At 43.3% G+C, this 19,794-nt stretch overlaps 1 protein-coding gene and 1 non-coding gene across 4 annotated transcripts in view; one reads left to right on the top strand and one right to left on the bottom strand.

The window, feature by feature from the left end:
• Aoah (acyloxyacyl hydrolase) overlaps positions 1–14,320 on the top strand; it is a 237,576-nt gene extending 223,256 nt beyond the window's left edge. Inside the window, exons 20-22 of one of the 3 annotated variants that reach the window (XM_052156294.1) lie at positions 1,244–1,320; positions 11,941–11,984; positions 13,500–13,599. In XM_052156294.1, the coding sequence (XP_052012254.1) occupies positions 1,244–1,320; positions 11,941–11,984; positions 13,500–13,518 (140 nt within the window). In that variant the 3' untranslated portion in view covers positions 13,519–13,599. Of the gene's footprint in view, positions 1–1,243; positions 1,321–11,940; positions 11,985–13,499 lie in introns of all 3 variants that reach the window. The other 2 variants (XM_052156293.1, XM_052156295.1) reach the window with 2 other exon arrangements.
• Positions 12,872–12,943, bottom strand: Trnaq-uug (transfer RNA glutamine (anticodon UUG)). Its single transcript has one exon. It is a non-coding gene; the product is annotated as a tRNA-Gln (tRNA).
• Positions 14,321–19,794: the final 5,474 nt, after the last annotated feature.

Genomic DNA, 19,794 nt, shown 5'->3' with positions numbered 1-19,794 from the left:
AAGAGCCAGCTAGTATCACACCGCTCAGGGAGAAGCTAGGGGACCATCAGCATGACATTTCCCCCCTAAACTCTGACAAGGGGAACATTATTTGCCACCTCAGGGACAAGGGTTGAACAGTAAGAAGGGATGGCATCTCTGCAGTAATTACAAAAACGACAGGATTGATCCAGGCTCAGGCCTGCAAGTTCATCAGATGGTGTCTCCAATTTTCCCTGGGATAAGAAGAAGAGAATGGCACGGTCCTTTGGCCTTGGGGTTGGGGTGACTTAGAGAAAGGAGCGTAAAGAACAATTGGAATCATAGCGACGCAGCTGGCTTCTGTGAACTCTAGGAAAGCAAGATGTTCCAACAGGAGCAGACTTCTCCGATGGTTCTGCCTGAGGACTCTCCAGGGACTGCAATTTCCATGAGGAATTTTTACTGGCTTTTGATATTACAATATGGAATTAATTGCTCAGCTGCCTCAGAGGAGCTGACATGCGCAGTGTCTTATCCCTGTTGACGGACAGTTTTATTACTTTTCATCACTTTGGGGCTCATAATATTTTCTCTCTAGCCATGCTCTCTCTAAATGCAATGTTGAGATAATTTTATGCAATTATATTTCTGACATGCTGTGTGATTGTTCGAGGTGATTGCTTGACACACGTAGGCAGTGTCTGCAAATGGCAGCATGTGAAAGGAGATGTTAGCGAAATGTCATCCTCGCTTCTGAAAAAGGCCCGTGCCACCAGATGAGGAGACGATCAGATGGACTTAAACTGTTGTTGCTCATTTTAGTACTCACTTGATTTCCTCTGCCTTCCCTGCCACACAAGCCACATTCACCCAGCACATTTCACACAGCCCCTTTCTGACTTAGAAAAAAAATCACACAATGGGTAGATCATTACTGTGCAGAAAGCTCCCAGCCCAAGGCAAAGCTCAGAAGAAGCCATGATGAAATGAAACAAGGCCTGGGGGTGCTGGAGAGATGGCTCAGTGGTTAAGAGCACTGGCTGCTCTTTGTGAAGGGTTCAATTTCCAGCACCCACATAGTAGCTCACTACCATTTGTAACCCACGGATCTTACGCCCTCTTCTAATCTCCATTGACACTAAGTACATAGACATGCATGCAGGCAAAACACACATACATGAGAATTCAAGAAAAAAGCAGGGGATACTGATGAAATCACACAAGCTCCTTGGCCTTGGTGTAATGACATTCACTGGTTATCCTCCAATTACGTGTCTTTCAGTAATAGAGGACTGGCAGAAAAGAGGTGGTCAGCCTTGGCAGCTTATTGAACCTGTGGATGGATTCCACCCCAATGAGGTAAGTATTACCACATGGTGGTCACTGAGTCTATCTGCTTGGTTTTCTAAAATATGTGTATGCATTTGGATGGGTTTTCTTTTTTTTTAGTCCTACTTTATTCCCAGAAGGATTTTTAGATAGTATACACATATAACATAGAAATTCAATAAAATAATGTGAAAATTAGAAAGAAAGTAAAATAAGATAAAAGAACATGTACCAGAATTTTTGATGTGGTTTCTACAGGTGATAGAACTGTGCAGGGCAGTACTGAGAAACTGTCCCAGGAGACCTACAAAACCTGCTCTGGGTTCTCTAGTGGCCAATTAGAAATGAGCCATCAGCCATGCCTCTGTTAAAACAAGTCAATACTTTGAAAAAAAATGATTGCAAAATATGATCAAAATACATCATATACATGTATACATTTTTCAAAAAATAATAACATATATATTTTATTTAAAATAGTAATAATTGCAAGGATTCCTGAAAGCGGGATGTGTAGAAAATTGTATGGCTGTCTCTAAAAGGAACAGTGTGAGAGAACAGTGCCTTCTGCAAGGTCCCGCAGTAAGAGCCTTTCCTCCTCTGATTCCAAGTGGGACATACGAAGTGGCCATTCTCTGGCTTCTGAACAATACATGGGAGCTCAGGGCTGGGGCTCAGGAACACTTGTCCTGCTCCCCTCCTATTATCCTGCCTTCAGCCATAGAAGCTCCACTTTTATCTGTCCCATATTCTTGACTCCTTGTGACATTTCTATTTTAAAAAGAGAAGAAAGCATGGGGTGGAGGGTTCTTGCGACATTCGAAAATCCTGAAAGCTGGTTCTCCATGGGGAGGGGTGGCCGTTTGCCTCAGGCAGTCCTCTGTCACCATAGGCATTCTGACCCAGCTTTGACCGGTGCACTATGGCAATGACAAGGCCCCCACCCCTGGCTGAGTACAGGAAGAGCCAACACGCCCTTAAGAATCTGACCCAGCCCTGGGCTCAGCAACTGTTCATGGGCATGATGGAGAATTACCTCAAAAGGAAAGAGTAAAAGAGGGGGCAGTGCTGCCCAGTGGATGAATGGCAGTGAAGGCCTCAACTCATCATAAACTTGAAGAAGATTAAATATCCACCTCACCATTCAAAACAACCAATTTTTTTTAACAAAATCTTAGTAATGCACTCAGAATATTTAAGTTCTGTGGATCAAATGAATGAGTAGCTCAGAGAATTATTGACTATAAACTAGTTATTGAGATCTGGCTCCACAGAAATGGTATTTTTCTTCTTCTTTTTTCAAATAATGTGAGGCTCCACTACCTGTTTTTAGAAGCGAGAACTCACTGTATCCTCAGGCTTCTGGGATCAAATGATCCTTCCTACCTCAATCCCCACCTAGTTAGAACTAAAGTCATGTAGGATATTTGCTCCCACTGAGGTAGGACTTCTTTGGCTCCTCTATGGCACATCAGAGTTCTGAGTCTACCAAGGATGGAGATAGGAAAAGGGGGCCAGCCATCTGAAGATGCTCAGAGCTCAAAGACAGCTTTCCTTCATCCTTCAGGCATACTTGTTTGCTATATCAAAGATCAACCTGTCCCTGCTTGACTCTTAAAATAATTTTAGGGTTCAATATCTATCAAATTGGGAGTCCATCTAGAAGCCTATCGTGTTCTACATATGCTTTACATAAAATTAGCTATTGAAAAAAGTCCTACAGCACAGAATGCCCGATAGCCTTGACATAGGATTCCTGTTGAGTTTTTTCCACCGTGGCATGAGTGAGTGATGAGTGGTGAACTCGACCTGGCCATGTCTAAAGCAGGCATCAGAGGGACACCATCGACTTGGCCATGTCTAAAGCAGGCATCAGTGGGACACCATCGACCTGGCCATGTCTAAAGCAGGCATCAGGGGGACACCATCGACTTGGCCATGTCTAAAGCAGGCATCAGTGGGACACCATTGACTTGGCCATGTCTAAAGCAGGCATCAGTGGGACACCATCTGAAACCCTTCCGTCTACCAATCACTCACGTGGAACTGAAAAGTCCAGTCTGGCAACTTGCCATCCAATAATATGTGTTGAGTCCCTACCCATACAACAGGAAAGAGATGAAGAAATTGATAATTGAATATAATGTGGTAGGGCTGGAGAGTTGGCTCAGCTGGTAAGAGCACCGACTGCTCTTCCAGAGGTCATGAGTAAAAAATCCCAGCATCCACATGGTGGCTCACAACCATCCATAAAGAGATCTGACACCCTCTAATGGCGGCTGAAGACAGCTACAGTGTACTTACATATAATAAATAAATAAATATTTTTTTAAAAAAAAGAATATAATGTGGTAACTGTCTCCCAAGTATGCAAACAAGAATGCTTTATGGGGGGTGAGATGGGAAGAGGGCAGAAGATCCTGTTAGGAAAGGATTTCTGGAGGATGAGCTAACAGAACTAAGACACTGAAAGTGTCAAGAAAGTGGAAGAGGCAGAGAAGAGCGGCAGGAAGTGTTTTGAGGATTGGAAAAAGCACAGGCAATGGTCTGAGGCTGAGGGAAGGCTGAGGGCAATGGCGGGGTCACATGCCCAGTGCAGCTTGCTCAGAGAGAATGGGCGCGGGATGGAAAGAAAAGATATTCAAAGCAGATGCTAGGAAGCTTGCATGGGTTTCATCTTTTTACTATGGCGAATGAGGCCAGTGGGAGTGTACAAGCCGGAAGTCAGACTTCTATTCCTAGAAGATAATGATAGTAGGATTTAGCTGTAGCTCAGTGATACAGAGCCTGCCCAGAGCAGATGGAGTCATGGATTTGATGCCCTCATCAATATCTACATCTATATCTATGTCTATATCTACTATTATATCTACAGTGGCAATTTGGGCAATGCTTTGGTAGAGGGAACTAGAAAAAAATAAAAAGAAATTAAGCAGAGAAAGTGTTACAAAGACCCAAGACCTAGATTCATGAACTATAGACCCCCACATAGCTCAGCCTTCTGAGGCATCTGCTCGAGAGTGTCTGAGGTTACCGCATCTGAAGAGTCACTTCAAATGTGAGTGGGGCTCAATTCAGATGACAGGAATCAGAAGGCACTGAAAGAGCCACAAGCATTGGCCAGGCCTACTTTCTCCTGGTCCTCCTCAGCCACGTGTCGACACCTTTCATGCCTCCAGCCTTGGAAGCCTCACACATGTCACCCTTAAAAATAACCTTTTCCACCCCATCCTGGCAATTACTCAAAGCCTCCTTTACAAACTCACAGGCAACATCTGACTGTCTACAGAGCAACCATGTTTAAAAAAGTACAAGACCTGTTCCCAAGCAGGACGCACAAACACAGTTGGATATGTCTGGAGGTAAACAAATTCTCTCTACTCAACTGAGAAAAATAGAAAATATTTCATTACAAGCAAGGAAGTTTCCATAAATCAAGCCCTTCATTTCAAATCTCTTCAACCTGATCGTGCCCACTCTGGAGACACACAACACAGAACCAATGGGTGTATTTAAAGAGCTGAGCAGGGCAGTGGTAGTGCACGCCTTTAATCCCAGCACTTGGGAGGCAGAGGCGGGTGGATTTCTGAGTTTGGGGCCAGCCTGGTCTGCAGAGTGAGTTCCAGGACAGCCAGGACTACACAGAGAAACCCTGTCTCGAAAAACAAAACAAAACAAAAAACAAAAAACAAAACAAAACAAACAAACAAAAAAACAAGAGCTGGGCAGCCTCCAGGTGTCCATTTGCCTCAGGTTTGTAAGCACATGAGACAAAAATCCCTGGGAAGGCTTAAGGAGGCCCCACATGGCAACTGTGCAGAGAGTTGGGGGTGGGGGCAGGAAGGAGAATAGCCTGGGCCAGTGAACCTACTTCCCAAGCAGTCACCACCTCGGGCTGGTCCTTTTGGCAAATCAGCAACCACCATGTATCTAATTCACTGTGTTACACTAACAAGCATCGTCTATTCACCACAGAGAGTCTGGAGCTGTGAACTTAGGTTCCTTCTTAATGGGAAGTGTTTAACAATATCTTGTATCACTGCCATGTTTTCAGTTTGCAGATTTTAAAATAAGTTCTGTCCACACGTCCAGGTCCAAGAGACTGGGGGGCAGGTGAGGAGGGTGAAGAGGAGAGTAACGGCCTCCTCCAGCAGAGGGCGCTTGACCACTGGCTTCTCTACAGAGCTCTGAGCATTGTCACTTAAGAGAAAATACAACCAGGGCAGATTTTCAGCTTTGGTCTGGTAAAGCCTACTTTAAATTTAGCAACAGTTCACCTTCGAAGGCATCAGGCCAGTTTACATTTTCAATGAACTCTATGTAGTCAAGCTCTGAATTGTATTTGGTCTTTTTAAAATATTACGGACAGGTTCTTTTGTTTTGTTTTGTTGCTTAGTATTTACCAATATGGTTATTTCACTAAAAAAAAAAAAAAAAAGCAAGAACAACACAAATAGTTTATACAAAGGAAGGGTGGGAGGATTCGTCGATGCTGGTATTCTGTCCTCCTGGTGTTTCTTACTCGACTTCAGGAGGTGATGCATTTGCTTAGGGTGGGGGTGGGGACGTGGAGCACCTCCTGGGGAAGTGTTCCTGCCAACAGCAATTCAGTTGGCCCATGAAGCACGGCTTTGTCTGAGGCTTGTCATCTGAGGGAGGAGGAATTTGCAAGCTCTAGGTTGGCTAACCATTCATCACCTCCCTTCCACTGCCTCCTCACCCTATGGGATCAGGGCTTGTGAGTAAAACTAAAAGAGACATTCCACTGAAAACTCACGAGACAATGGAGGGTTAAGTCCTCCTGTTTGTGGATTCTTCTATGTGAATTTTAAGGAAGAACAGAGAATTTTCAGTGGGTCTGGGGATATCACAGTTTAACCAACATTCAGGCTTCTGAATAGCAGTAGACCAGAGCCTGTCAGAGCAGTAAAATCCCTTCAGACATGCTTTACCTTGAAGTAGGAGCCAAGTACAGAGACAGCCATATACATCAGCAGAGCCCTTGAGTCGGATGACTGGCCTCTGTACACACAGTCAAGGCCTTGCAATAGCACAGAGGCAAAGGAGTCAGTGAAGTGGTGTCCTAACTGCTCATGATTTGACTCTAACACCATCAGTGCCAAGAAAGCATGAAGGTTTTGTGAAGTCTTCCATTTTATTTATTTATTTATTGAAAAGGGAAGTAAAGGGAAATAAAAACACTTTATGATAAAATTAAAGATTTACATGGAAAATATTTCAGATAAACACGTTAAAATCGACAATTTTCATGGAAAATTAAAGAGTAAAGTGGTAAACATGTAAAACATTACTAAATTAATTGAAATATGGGATAGAAACATTTTATGATAGAATTGAAGATTTATGTGGAAAATATTTCTGATAAAATTGTAGAAAAATGTAGAAAAATGTTAGATTTGAAAATTATCATGGAAAATTTTATATAGATATAATAATGGTAGGTATAAAAGACCATAGTTATGAAGTAACCACAGAAATAATTTTATGGTTGAGTGTCACCACCACACGAGGAACTATATTAAAGGGTCACAGAGTTAGGAAGCTTCTGAATCTCATCTAAATCTTGGTGAAAGGAGAAAACTCACTTTGAAAAGTTTCTTCTGGGAGGAAATAAAAAAGTTTCCTTGCAAACCTTTAAGCTAATGGTGTTTTCTGTTTTTAAAGTCAAACTGAGAGAGCATAGAAGAAAGCAAAGTGAGTTCTGTATCAGTGAGATGACCTTGGCGAAATTCAATGCCAGTATCTCCTGGGGTTGGTATCAATTTTTCCCAGTCCTCTCAAATTCCCAGCAGTGATCACAGACCAATAGGACCCTTGGCAGAATTCACGATCATCAAATAATTAAATCATACATCATGTTCTACTACAGGAAGCTGACTTGAATTCAGAAAGCACTTCTGGCTCCACTGCGCTCTAGATTACCAATGTTTATGTACATCTGTTACGACGTGAATATGAAGGGACTTCCTCAGGCTCACATGAGGCAAGGGTTTGTCCTTGGGTGGCCGTGCTGTTTGGGGAGGCTATGCAACCTTTTGGACTGTCCCTAGCTGGCAGAAATAAGTCACTTAGGAATAGGTCACTTGGAAAGCTATATCTATACCTGGGCTTGAGTGCTCTGTTTCCTGTATTGACCCGGGATTTGACCCACCATGATGTGAACAGGTTGTTCCACAAGCCCCCACTGACACAGGTGAAATGACCCTAGCAATTACCATCCTTCTTTGCTATGATGGACTGAAATCCTCTGAAACATGGACCAACTGGAAGCCTTGCAGCCTGAATTTGTTACTTGGTCACAAAAGCAAGAAAAGTAACTGCAACATCTGAGCAAGGAAGGGAACTCTAAAAGGGTTATCAAAGAAAAAACAAGGACTTAATCCAGAGATCCCAGGTAATTGCCCTACTCCCGCCTTCTATTGGACAGGATTTAGTTCTGCGCATGTGTTCAGTGTATCAGTAAGTAAGCCAAGAACCTATGTACCCACCTGCCCTGGAATGTGGGTGATGTCAAGAAGAGAATCTCTCAAATACTGGGAAAATTTGTAATAAAGTTTGGTCTGTAAAATCAATGCATCCTGATGGAATGTGTGCATTGGGTAAAGACAGTGACATAAATCTATGACATAAGTTTATGATGATATAGCCTAACATGTAAATGTGATGATAATGGAAAGACAAGTGGTTATATGGACAATATCGCAACTCTGTGCCTCTGTTAAATTCTTGGGACCGTCTGCCAAAAAGAATTGATATTATAGGTTGTGCATTACACTTTAGGAAAAACATATTTTAAAATACTATATAGATGAATATTCCTTTGTATGCATGTGGTGTATGCATGTCAGTATGTGTGTGTTTGTGTGTGTGCGTGTGCGCGTGTGTGTGTGTGTGTGTGTGTGCGCGCGCGCGCGCGCACGCGCGCGTGCGTAATCTAAAAAAAACTATACCCAATGTTAGGAAAGGATTCCTCCATTTTAATTACAAGTAATTTTTATTCTATTTTTCTGTTTGTTAAATTTTTGTCCTGGAATGACAAAATACTGGCTTAATACTATGAATAGAGACAAAGACCCACACTATGCTTAAGAAACAACTGGCTTGGAATAAAGAAAGTGAAAGATACTTATGTGGCTCCCTATGTGGTGGTGCATCATGGAAGTGGTAACAGACACTGGAAAGAATGCAGAAGGTACTCCACAAAGAGAATCAAATGAATGAGTGAATATAGTAGATCATTTTCTCACAATTCTCTAGCATACTGACATGCCAGTCTCATTGTAGACACAGTATTTCAGCAGTGCATACTCATAAATACATTAATCTCTGTTAGAGTGAGAGCCAATTAGTTGCTTTCAAACCAGTCACCATAAGCTCAAATCTGAACTCATGTGTTTTCACTTTCCTCTTCCTTCCTTCACCACCGTTCTTCTCTTATTAATGTCACAGAAATAAATGTTCACAAAGGCCTTGTTTCCACATAATCATTAAAAAGGCAAATTAAATGTGTCAGGTTGAAAATTAAAACACACACACACATACACATATATACACACACCAGTAGGTTTCCATAGACCTGGAAGCAGCATTCTTTATTGAGGAGTGTCAGGAAAGGAAGCCAGAAGACCAGGCCCCTGTCCTCAAAGACAGTTTGAATCTTTCATGAGAGAGCATTGCAGCCAGCCTGGTGGTCATCCTGAGCCTTGATCCTGCTTTTAAGTACAAAGAAGAAAGTGTGTCGTATGTCAGTAGATGCTTGATGTATGAACAGATGATGTGTGTGCTGTGTGCATACGGTTCATGTAAATGTTTTATGTCATATGTCGAATGGATATTATCAAGATTGCATACTAATGGAAACATAAGCTAGTACAGCCAGTGAGGAAATCAATATGTAGGTTCCTCATGGAACTAAAGCTACCCTGTGATCCAACTGTACAACTCCTGGAGTACACCTGAAGGATTCTGAGGCAGCACATCACAGAGATTTGCACACTCATGTTTACTGCAGCCTTGTAACAATGGCCAATATATGGAGGCAACCTAGATGCCACAGAACAGATGAGGAAAATGTGTTATTGTCCTCGATGGCGTTTTGTTCAACCATAAAGAACAAAATCACATCATCCCTAGAAAAGTGGGGTGACTGTAGAGCAATGTGTTATGGGAAATATGTGTGATATACATGAGGAGAAATATCACATTTTCTCCCATTTGCAACATTTAAATATATATGTATGTGATGAAAATAGAGAAGGAGCTCTAAGAAAAAGGATAGCGCCTCATGGGGTGGGTGGAGACAGGAAAGGATACAGAAAGGACAAGAGGAGACAGACCTCATATATTCTTATTCACATGCAGAAGAAGGGCATATTTTCAGGGAGAAGGGACCAGGAGGAGGAGGGAAGGCAGAGGAATGGGCGTCAATATATGAGGTGTAATGAAATGTGTGTACAAGAATTTCATGAGGAACCCCAGTATGTATGCTTACTAAAAATTCAATGAGAAACAAAGTGATCACATGCTTGATAAGATGTGTGGCTGGTGTGGGCACATGATATTGTAAGACCCCCCCAAAACCGAGGGCACCCCAGCACCCCATGCCTTGGAAGGCGACACCCATATTACTCATGAGAAACGGCCTTGATGCAATAGCAAGAGGATTTTTATTCCAGAGGCTCTGGGCTCCACAGTCGTACACCATGCAGGGGTAGAGGACTGTGGACACTGCACAACTCAAGTCAGGGGTATTTAAAGGGAAAAATCACAAGGCAAGGAGTAGAAGACAATCATGCACTGGACGGGAAGCACAGAATGAACAAGTCAGGCAATAGTTTATGCCTTAAGGAAGGTTAATGATTATTTGGAGCAAACATCCTTGGGGCATTGTAGAGTTAAACATTGGGCCAGTCATCAGATGAGCTAGCTCCTGGGACAGGGTGGGCTATCTCTTGAGGCCAAAGGTCTCAAGCTGAGGGCAGAAAGGCAGGTTACTCAGTGACTCAGTGCTAAGCTAATTGCTGGGGTCTAAAAATATTGAGTTGGGGGGTAATGGCATTAGCAGTTTTCAGAAGCAAGATAAACAGATAATTAGCTCATTTCTAGTTACCTTGTGGGGCCAGGATCACTTATTCAAGGCCTTTCTGCCTAGCTCTTAACAAAGGGCGGGCTCTGGAATGTGAAGTGTTTGGGGCTCCTTAGAAGGCTGGCGTTAGAGCTTCTTTGGAGCAAGATAGCATTTTAAACTTTTGATCTCTTGGGGTCATTAGAGACTTAAGATGTATTTTCTATCCTTTCAATATAGTGTTTGCTTGGCATGCACAAGGTGGGATTGAGGTTGAGCCTCAATGCCTGAAAGTAAAAGCCTGATTGGATGGGAACATTTTAGGTCCACATCAGAAGGCTCTGGCACTTCATAAAACCACTAGGGCTGATTAATGCAATGACTCAGTAGGCTTTGGGGTTTTTTTTCTAACAATTACTAAAATATTACACACAGTTTAGACCCAGAAAGAGCTTTTGATCCTTGACTCTGACCTACTTACAGTGTAATTTGGCCCTACAGTGCCAAAAAGCTACCCAATGTTACACAGCACTGTCAAGTGGCATGGTGAACTGCCGTGAGGGCAGCGTCCCTCCCACCCCACAGCGTGCTCCCCTCTCAGGCCCTCGGCAATCAGTTCTCTGATTTTCAGCAAAGCTGTTGAGATATAGTCATTTGGCCCAAGGATCAGCCAGGCCTTTATTGCTAACTACATCATCTGCTGAGAAAAAACCTCCTCATTCAGTGCGCAGGGGGCGGGCAGAGGACTGGACAACTGAGACTAGCTCCTACTACTACTGGGGACAAAGCAAATCCAGCAGAAAAGGACAAAAGCCAAGAAAGTGGCATCAGGCAGGATAGACCATGATCATCCTGCCTGGATTGCAGCCAAGCAAGGCATAGCAGGAGTCTTTTTCAGGATCAAAACCCTAGCCGTCTTCCTGTCCACCCTCGTCTTCTGGCTGTCTGTAGCTGCCAGACCACATCATTTTCCTTCCCATGTGCTATGGGCCATCTTTACACACCTTAGCCTCTGCCTGATACACGGCTGCCCCAAGAAACATCCTGAACCTACCCTTAAAAGTTCAGCTTCAGCCGGGCAGTAGTGGCGCACACCTTTAATCCCAGCATTTGGGAGACAGAGGCAGGTGGATTTCTGAGTTTAAGGCCAGCCTGGTGTACAGAGTGAGTTCCAGGACAGCCAGGGCTACACAGAGAAACCCTGTCTCAAAAAACAAACAAACAAACAAACAAACAAACAAACAAACAAAAATTCAGCTTCTCCCAAGAGGGCCTGTGCTTTCCCTTCCGTGCAAAGTCAGTATTTCCTTCCTTTTGGATTGTGCGTCTCCCTCACAGCCCTCCAGGTGTGAGCCGTGCCATTTGTCTGGCTCCTGGACTAACCATGAGCGCCTCCAGGCAAGGCTTCCTCTATTCATTAGCACCCAGGCCTTAGGCCACCAGAAGGAATTGTTAGCTGCCTCTTGGAGTTCGAGAGCGGGTTTTTGAGAACATATACTTGTTCTGTTTCTAAGTCACAAATCTAGGAACTCAAAATGATATTCATGTTACTTTGATCGTTATAGCCTGACCTGGTCCTGTCCTTAAGATGCCACAAACTACAATCAAGGTGTGTTGCCCAGGCTCTGGGATCATCCAGAGACAACGCTGGAGGAAACAGCATCACATTCCACTGAGTTGCCAGATTTGGAGTAGGACTGAGCACCTAGCTTCTTGCTAGACTTTAGCTGGGGGTTAGCATCAGATCGCAGCTTATAGCATCAGACCAGCAAGACCAAGTTTTGTTTTAGGAGATACAATCACTAAAGTGACATCTGTTCATCACCACTGTAATGATTAGGACAAGGCGATAGGCCCCGCCCACCTCAGGGGAAGGGATTGGATACACAGAGATGGAAGCAGGGAATTCAGGAATGGTCCTCAGGTCTTCCCACCATGGAAGATGCTGAGCTTTGAACATGAAATGTCCCCCAGACTCTAGTGTTAAATTCTAGGCTCCCCAGTTGATGGTGCTATTGTGAGAGGAGAAGTAAACTTCCCTTTTTAAGAAGTGTTATTAATGAGCGCGTTATGTGTAATAAATCATACATGTTTCAAGTAAAAACAAAGCAAAACTTGTACCTACAGTGGCCAAAAGAAAATCAATGAAAGAATTGCAATGAAAGGCCAGGTAACCTTATGATGGGAGGCAAATGTGAGTTTTTTAAATAAATGGTTTAAGCCAACATGGAGTTCCTGTGTTAAAGAGGCCAGCTTCTCTTACGCAGAGATTCTTTTAGTGTGATTTAATTCTGACACTAAGGTTTAAGGTTGTCCTAAAATATTTCTATTTTGATTTGATTTTCTTTTTCTCCAGGGCTTGTTACCTTTGTGTCTGGTTTTTTTTATTATTTTTTTTTTGAGAGTCAAATGTCACATAGAGTAGAAGAACAAGTTTTTCCACGTTTAGACCTCAGGCTAGAAACTATAAAAGGTCCTTTATAAAAGAACCATTGAAGGTCCCACTGAGATTTGAACTCAGATTGCTGGATTCAAAGTCCAGAGTGCTAACCATTACACCATGGGACCAACTTAGTTTTATATGTACCAGTAACTGCCAATTGCTGAAGCAATGGAGCATGCTTTTCAAAACCATCATGTCACTGGCTGAGACCAGTCTCCTCTTTGCTTCCTGTTTGCCGTGAGGTGAACAGCTTCCCTCCACCATACTCTTACCCCATGATGTATCTACAGCTCCTAGGCAAAGGAAATTCTTCCTCTTTTAAATTGTTTCTCCCAGATAATATTAGCATTGATATGATAAAATGTTTAAGAAATAAAGAATTACTGAATCGTGATGGTCAGTTTCGTGTTGTATTGCTGTTTGACAAGGTCTCATGTATACAAGGCTGGCTGCAAACCTTTCACTTAACCCAAGGATGAACTTGAGCTTTTGATCCTCCTGCTTCTGCATCTTGAGAGGTGGAACTAGGCATGTGCCTCAGTGATCTGTCGTGTGGCACTGGGAGTCGAGTTTGGGCTTCTCTGAGCTAGGCAAGCCCTCTGCCACCTGAGTGGCATCCCATGCCTGCTGGTCAGTCAGTCCCTTACCATTAAGTCTCTCCTCCTTCTGGCTCTCTTGCAGGTGGCTTCACTTCTGCTAGCAAATCGTCTCTGGAAAAAGATACAGCTCCAATGGCCTCATGTCCTGGGAAAGGAGAATCCATTCAATTCTCAGATTGAAGAGGTGTTTGGAGACCAAGGAGGACACTGAGTGTCCCTAGAAGGAGCATCATTGTGGGGGAGAAAGTTGGATAAACCCTCCTACCCGCCCATTTCAGGGCCTGCTGTGCCACAGGCCCAGAAGACCTTCTTCAGCGGCCTCTCTGCAGACGTTTCCCTCTCGGTCAGAGACAGGCCTTAATGGCAATATGATGCCTATACTTCCCACAGCAGGTCTCCTCTGTTCAACTCTGAATCACCCCTTAAGAAAATGCTTTGGGGATCTTTCCAAGCATGGCAGTATCTGTGCCCTTCAGCAGCACCAGAAGAGGCTTCTAGAGTAGTAAAGCACCCCAGAATGCTTAGCGGCTTACCAGGGTCTGCACTACAGGTTGAGCCTCTCTCCCTGTTGTTTACTTGAAGGTGACCCAGGAAGCTGAGACTTCTTCTAGTACAGCTGCAGGCTTGCTGTAGGTAGGAACAATCCAGATTCCATGGACCCTCCTTAAAGTAGGATACTTTCCAGTAAACCCAGGAGTATACTAAGGGCTTTATCAAAGGTTTGTGGGTGTATACATATACATATCATATACATATACATGCCCAGGAACTGCATCAAAATTAAGATGCTTTTCTTTACAAGCTTTTCTTGTATTCTATTCTTTAGCAGCATAATTTGTCATTTTTATAGTAATGACTTTGTGTTGTTTTCTACAGAAAATAAAATATCTTCCATATTATTGATATTGTTGACAGTTTCTTATTAAATTATTCTCTGATGGGTTTGTGAATAGATATATGTTGGGCACTGGTGAGCTTAGCTCAATGCCCCCAGCCGAGCTGTTTGCACACGTTTCCTGAGAGCAAAACATACCGCGGCTTAGCTTGATTTCTGTTTTCCCACCCAGTGTGGTAGGGACTTCCCAGGTGCCTGACCTATGGCTATGATTGTTTTTTCCTGTTGTTCCCTTCCCTGGCCTCTCGTATATATTGCTGGTCCCTTAGTAAAGCTTTGGCATTCTCCTTACAGAATGGGCTGTGTCTATGTTTTATGTTAATCCTCCAGGCCTATGCCTGATACTCGGCACTGTGGCAGTGCGGGCGCTGTCAGATATATATATAATGTGTCCTCTCCTACTTCTCTCAAACTCCATTTAACTCTCCCACCTACAAATTCTTTTCCTATATTCAAGCTTGTTGTATTTGTTTTGAGACACAATAATGTCCTGAGTTTAACCAGGACTCACAATCATGAATTTGGAACTATTCACTGGAGTCTGGTGGGCTCACCAATGGGCATACACCTGGAGACAGTGTCTCCGATTCCCCCAGCATACATCAATAGCCAACAGTTCCCCAGAGATGGGGTTGGTCTATTGATAGTTTTAGGGAATCTTTTTCAGCTACATAAATCAGTATGTGCAAAGTTATGTAAACATTCAAGACTGTTATCACAGTGGCATACCTGCACCAAATTTCCTTAGTAAGTAAGCTACTAAAGGCTCACTGTCCCTTTGTAGTAATCAACTCACAATGTTTATAGCTTCAACAACTTTGGACTCATCCAACCACAGATCAAAGTTATCTTTGAAAAAGAAAAAAGAAAAAGAAAACCAGCTGCTTATTTCCTAACAATGCAGTCAAAGAACTCTTTGCACAGTGCTCACATTGGATTAGGTATTCCAAGTGCTGTGGCTTTGATCTTGAAAGCCTCACAAAGGCCGTGTATTATAGGCTTGGTTCACAGCTTGGTGCTCCTGGGAGGCACAGAAACCATTAAGAGGGCAGGACTAATGCAAAGTAGGAGGCCGTTCGTTAGGGGCATGCTCTCAAAAGGCCTTGTTGGACACAGCTTCTTCTCCTTCCTCTCGTTTGTACCCTGCCATGAGGATAACTCCTCCCTATATGCTTCCACTAGGATGCACTCCCATGGGCTCAAAGCAAGAGGGTCAGTCATGAGATAAGCCCTATAAAACAGTGAGCTACAGCAAACCTTTCTTTTTAAGCTGACTATTTTGGTATTTGTTATAGTAGCGAAAACTTACTTCACAATAAATAATCTAGAGATGAGTTAAAGTGCATAGGATTATATACAAGTACTATATACCATTTCCTAAAAGGAACTTGAATGTCCTCAGAGCCTGGTATTCTTGCAAGTCCTGGAATCAATTGCCTACAGAGATGGAGAGAGGACTCTAGTACAGGTGGTAGTTCATATATGCACAAGAACTCTGATCAAGGTCTAGCAAACTGTTACCTGTGTCTCACTTTCCTTGACCATTTCTGAACATGCCACAGATTTAGGCTTCAGTCTTTGTACACCGAGGTACCCCTGTACTTGGTGTAGCCCAGAGGTATGAGACAGTTGGCTCCACAGTAGCAAGTGGGGACTAGTGAATTCATGCACAAGTCTCCTCTGTTAGTGGCATTCAGTGCCACCAGCCCCCTTTACTCACAACAATGACCTGAACACATTCTTGTAGCAATGATGTCCCACCCCAGCCCCTTACAGCCCTGAGGTTGGTATAGGCATAATTGTGTCATTATCAAGAGTTCGTGGTTCATGTTTATCATTGAATGTATTTCTGTCAATGAAATATTAGGTACCATTAGAAACAAAACCTATTCAGCAGGCACACTTGAGGACTGGAAGCCAACCTCACCTACTAGCCTCCAGTTCCATACATCTCATATCCTGTTCCTCATCCATCACCCATGTGCTGGTCAATTTTTGTCAACTTGACACTAACTGGAGTTCTCTGGGAAGAGAGAACATCAGATGAAGAATTGTCATAAGATTCAGCTGTGGACATTTCTATAGGACATTTCTTGATTAGTGATTGATGTGGTTGAATACTGCTGGTAGTGGACAAGCCTAGCCCAATGTTGGTGTCACTACCCCTGGACAGGTGGTCCTATGTTGTATAAAAAAGCAGACTAAGCAAGCCAAGAAAAGCAAGCCAAGAAGCACCGTTGTCTTTGCCATGGCTTCCCATGACAATGGACTGTAACTCATAAGCTGAAAAGATTATGTTGGGAACACCGTGCTTTCACAAGCTTTGCAATGCATGTGGACACATTTTGAAGGTCTCTCCTGGGGCCTTAGAAGGGACACTGAGAATTTTCAGTCGTCCTAGCAGCTTCAGCTCCATTCACGGGTTATTTGCTAGGTGTTATGTAAGCTCTGATGGGAGGAGGAGCGATAGCAAACTTTAAAAATGTTACACTACTCATTTCTCTCACAGCAGCATTCTTGGTTTAGCATAACCTGAGCATGTGCCCTGGAGGCAGATCCACCAGGCGCACTGACGTATTGCCCAGGACGACTCTTTAAAGGAGATGATAAGAACATGGAAAATTAGTTTGAGAGAGAGAGGCTTAGGTATGAGTGTAGAAGCCTAACATGCTCCCTTTCCAGTGTGTCCTCTTATGCAGTCTTGCCAATCACATAACTCATTTCAGTGTTTTGGCATCTCATACTACTTTTAAGCATAAGTACTCGTTACAATGTAATTTTGTTACTGGTTTCATTTGAAATCTTAATCATTCCATCTCAGTAAAACTCAGAGTCCTACAGTAAAACTTCTTATTGCTTTAACAAGAAGTCTGTCCACTTCTCTCCATTCCAAAGCTTCCATAGTTGATGTTAGACAGGAGGCTTAGTGGCTAAGAGCACTGACTTCTCTTACTGAGGAGGCACAATCAGTTCCCAGCACCTGCATTAAGACTCCCAACTATCTGTAAATTTTGTTCCAGTAGATCTGACACCCTGCTCTGAGCTCCCACGGGCACTAGCATACATGTAGTGCATAGCAGTCATACATGCATACATGTAGTGCATAGCAGTCATACATGCAAGTGAAACACCTACAAATAAAATAATTTCTAAAATTTCCACGGCATCTTATTGCTGTTCTAACTTCTGTTTCCCAAAATACACATGAAGTTGGTTGTCTTTTGTTGTTTTTGCTGCTGGGTGAGGGGAAGGGAAAGTTAGCACAGAATTTATTTTAAGGTCTTATCTTCCAGATGGCCAAGGGGACTAGGCTTATGCCAAACATTGTAAGGACCAGACTAGAGAGATTACTCGGTGGTTAGGAGCACCTGCTGTCCACAACCACCCATAACTCCAGTTCCAGGAAATCCAACTCCCTCTTTGGACTCTCATGTGGTACATATAAATACATGCAAGCAAAAAATTCCTCATGTAAAGCAAATTAACCTTTATTAAAGAAAAAACTTTCACTTAAGGGAAAAATTGTGAGGCGTACTGTGGAACTGAATAGGAAGACTGTCAGAGTTAAAGGAGGAGCTCAAGGGCCCTTCTTCCTGCCACTACCAAGAATACCTGCCTAAAGTCTCTCACAGTGTTACCTTGCTGTGTAATTGAACCATATAATACTCTGCTCTCTGTCACTCTCACAAAATAGCTGTAATAATTAACTTATATAAAGAAAAGTTTTGTTTGGGTTTGCAGTTGTGTGGTTCTGCACACGTTCAAATGGACTCATTGTTTAGATCCCAAAACAGGGCTGTGTATCTTGTCAGAAGACTGTGGTGGAGCAAAGCCTCTCACCTCAGAGCTGGCAAGCAGGAGCACAAGAAGAAGCCAGGCTGTTAGAATGTCCTACAGCAGCTGGCACCAGCCACCTCAGAGTCTTCTTACCGTGCTCTTTAAAGCTTAACCCACTCCCCAAAACCCCAGGCACCAAGCCTTTAACATCTAAGCCTTTGAGGAATGTTTAGTATCCTAAGAACAGCACACCAACTCCAGCTGCAGACTGGCTCGGCCCAGGAGGGCACTAATGACTGAGACCTGAGCCCTGACCAGGTTCATGAGCACTGAGAAATCAAAAGGCACAAAAGAATCATTGACCCTGTGTCTTAGTTAGGGTTTTATTGCTGTGAAGAGATACCACGACAAAGGCAACTCTTATAAAGAAAAACATTGAACTGGGGCCGGCTTATAGTTTCAGAGATTTATTCCATTATCATCATAGCAGAAAGCATGGCAGTGTGCAGTTAGACATGGTGCTGGAGGAGCTGAGAGTTCTACATCTTGATCTAAAGGCAGCCAGAAGAGGACTGTGAAGTGGAAGTTTCTGGTTTCCTTGGATACTGAGTTGTGTCATGTGATGTTTTTCTAGAAGCTGTCTTATGAGAGGATGTTTTGCTGAAGCAGACAACATGAAAGGAGGTTTTACAGGGCAGACACTTTGGACATGTGATGTTTGGAAAGAATATAAGTAGAACCCAACGGACCGTGACGACGCTCTTGCATTGGTTCACCTTGCAATCTTTGCTGGTCTTCACTTGCAGTGACTTTGTGGAGAGAAATGCACCAAAGAACTTCTGGCTGCTTCTTGCCACCTCCATAGACTCATGCCAGTTTGGGAGAGCCTCTCAGTTTCTTCTGGATCGAGCCACTGCTGCTGATTCATGTTTGAAATAACCCCAGAGAACTATGTCTAAACAGGTCCACAACCCCCTTTTCCTATTAACAATCATTCTTCCCTACTTTTGATCAGTGGTCTAGAATGAAGGTTGAAGTGTTTAAGAACCCTCATTAAAGGAGGTTTTGAAAAACCTAAACCTACAGGACTGTCTTCCCTAGGGAGCCAAGAGTCTCTTCCACGCTGGGTAGAACTTGAGCACCAGGAGAACTCAAAGCTCATCTACACAGTGCCACACTTCTTCCAACAAGGCCACACCTATTCTGACAAAGCCATATCTCCTAATGGTGGCCACTTCCCTTGGGCCAAGCATATTCAAGCCACTACACCCATCTCTGTTTTTGAGAAAAATACCAAGGCTGCATAAAATGAGTATGAAATGAAAATGAGTAATGAATCCCAATGCTGTCACAACTGACGTATGGGGTTAGGTCACTATTTCCTTGTTGGTGTGCCAAAATGCTTGACAAAAGAAACTTAAGGAAGGTAGGTTTATCTAGGATACAGTTTGAGGGTACAGTCCAACATGGTGGCAGGAGCTTGAAACTGCTGGTCACACCAATCCACAGTTAATGTTCTAGTTAAGTTTCCTGTTGCTGTGATAAAACACTGCTTAGGGAAGGAAGGATTTAACGTGGTTTACATTTCAATGTCATGGTCCATCACTGAGGGAAGTCAGGACAGGAACTCAAGACAAAAACTGGAGCAGATACCATGGAGGAGCACTGCTCAGGGGCTTTGTAACAGATGCTGGGAGTTGTCTAA

Source organism: Apodemus sylvaticus, chromosome 14, assembly GCF_947179515.1.
Source record: "Apodemus sylvaticus chromosome 14, mApoSyl1.1, whole genome shotgun sequence".
Taxonomy (NCBI): domain Eukaryota; kingdom Metazoa; phylum Chordata; class Mammalia; order Rodentia; family Muridae; genus Apodemus; species Apodemus sylvaticus.
The sequence above is the reverse complement of the archived record's forward strand: the minus strand, read 5'-3'. Positions and strand labels throughout refer to the sequence as shown.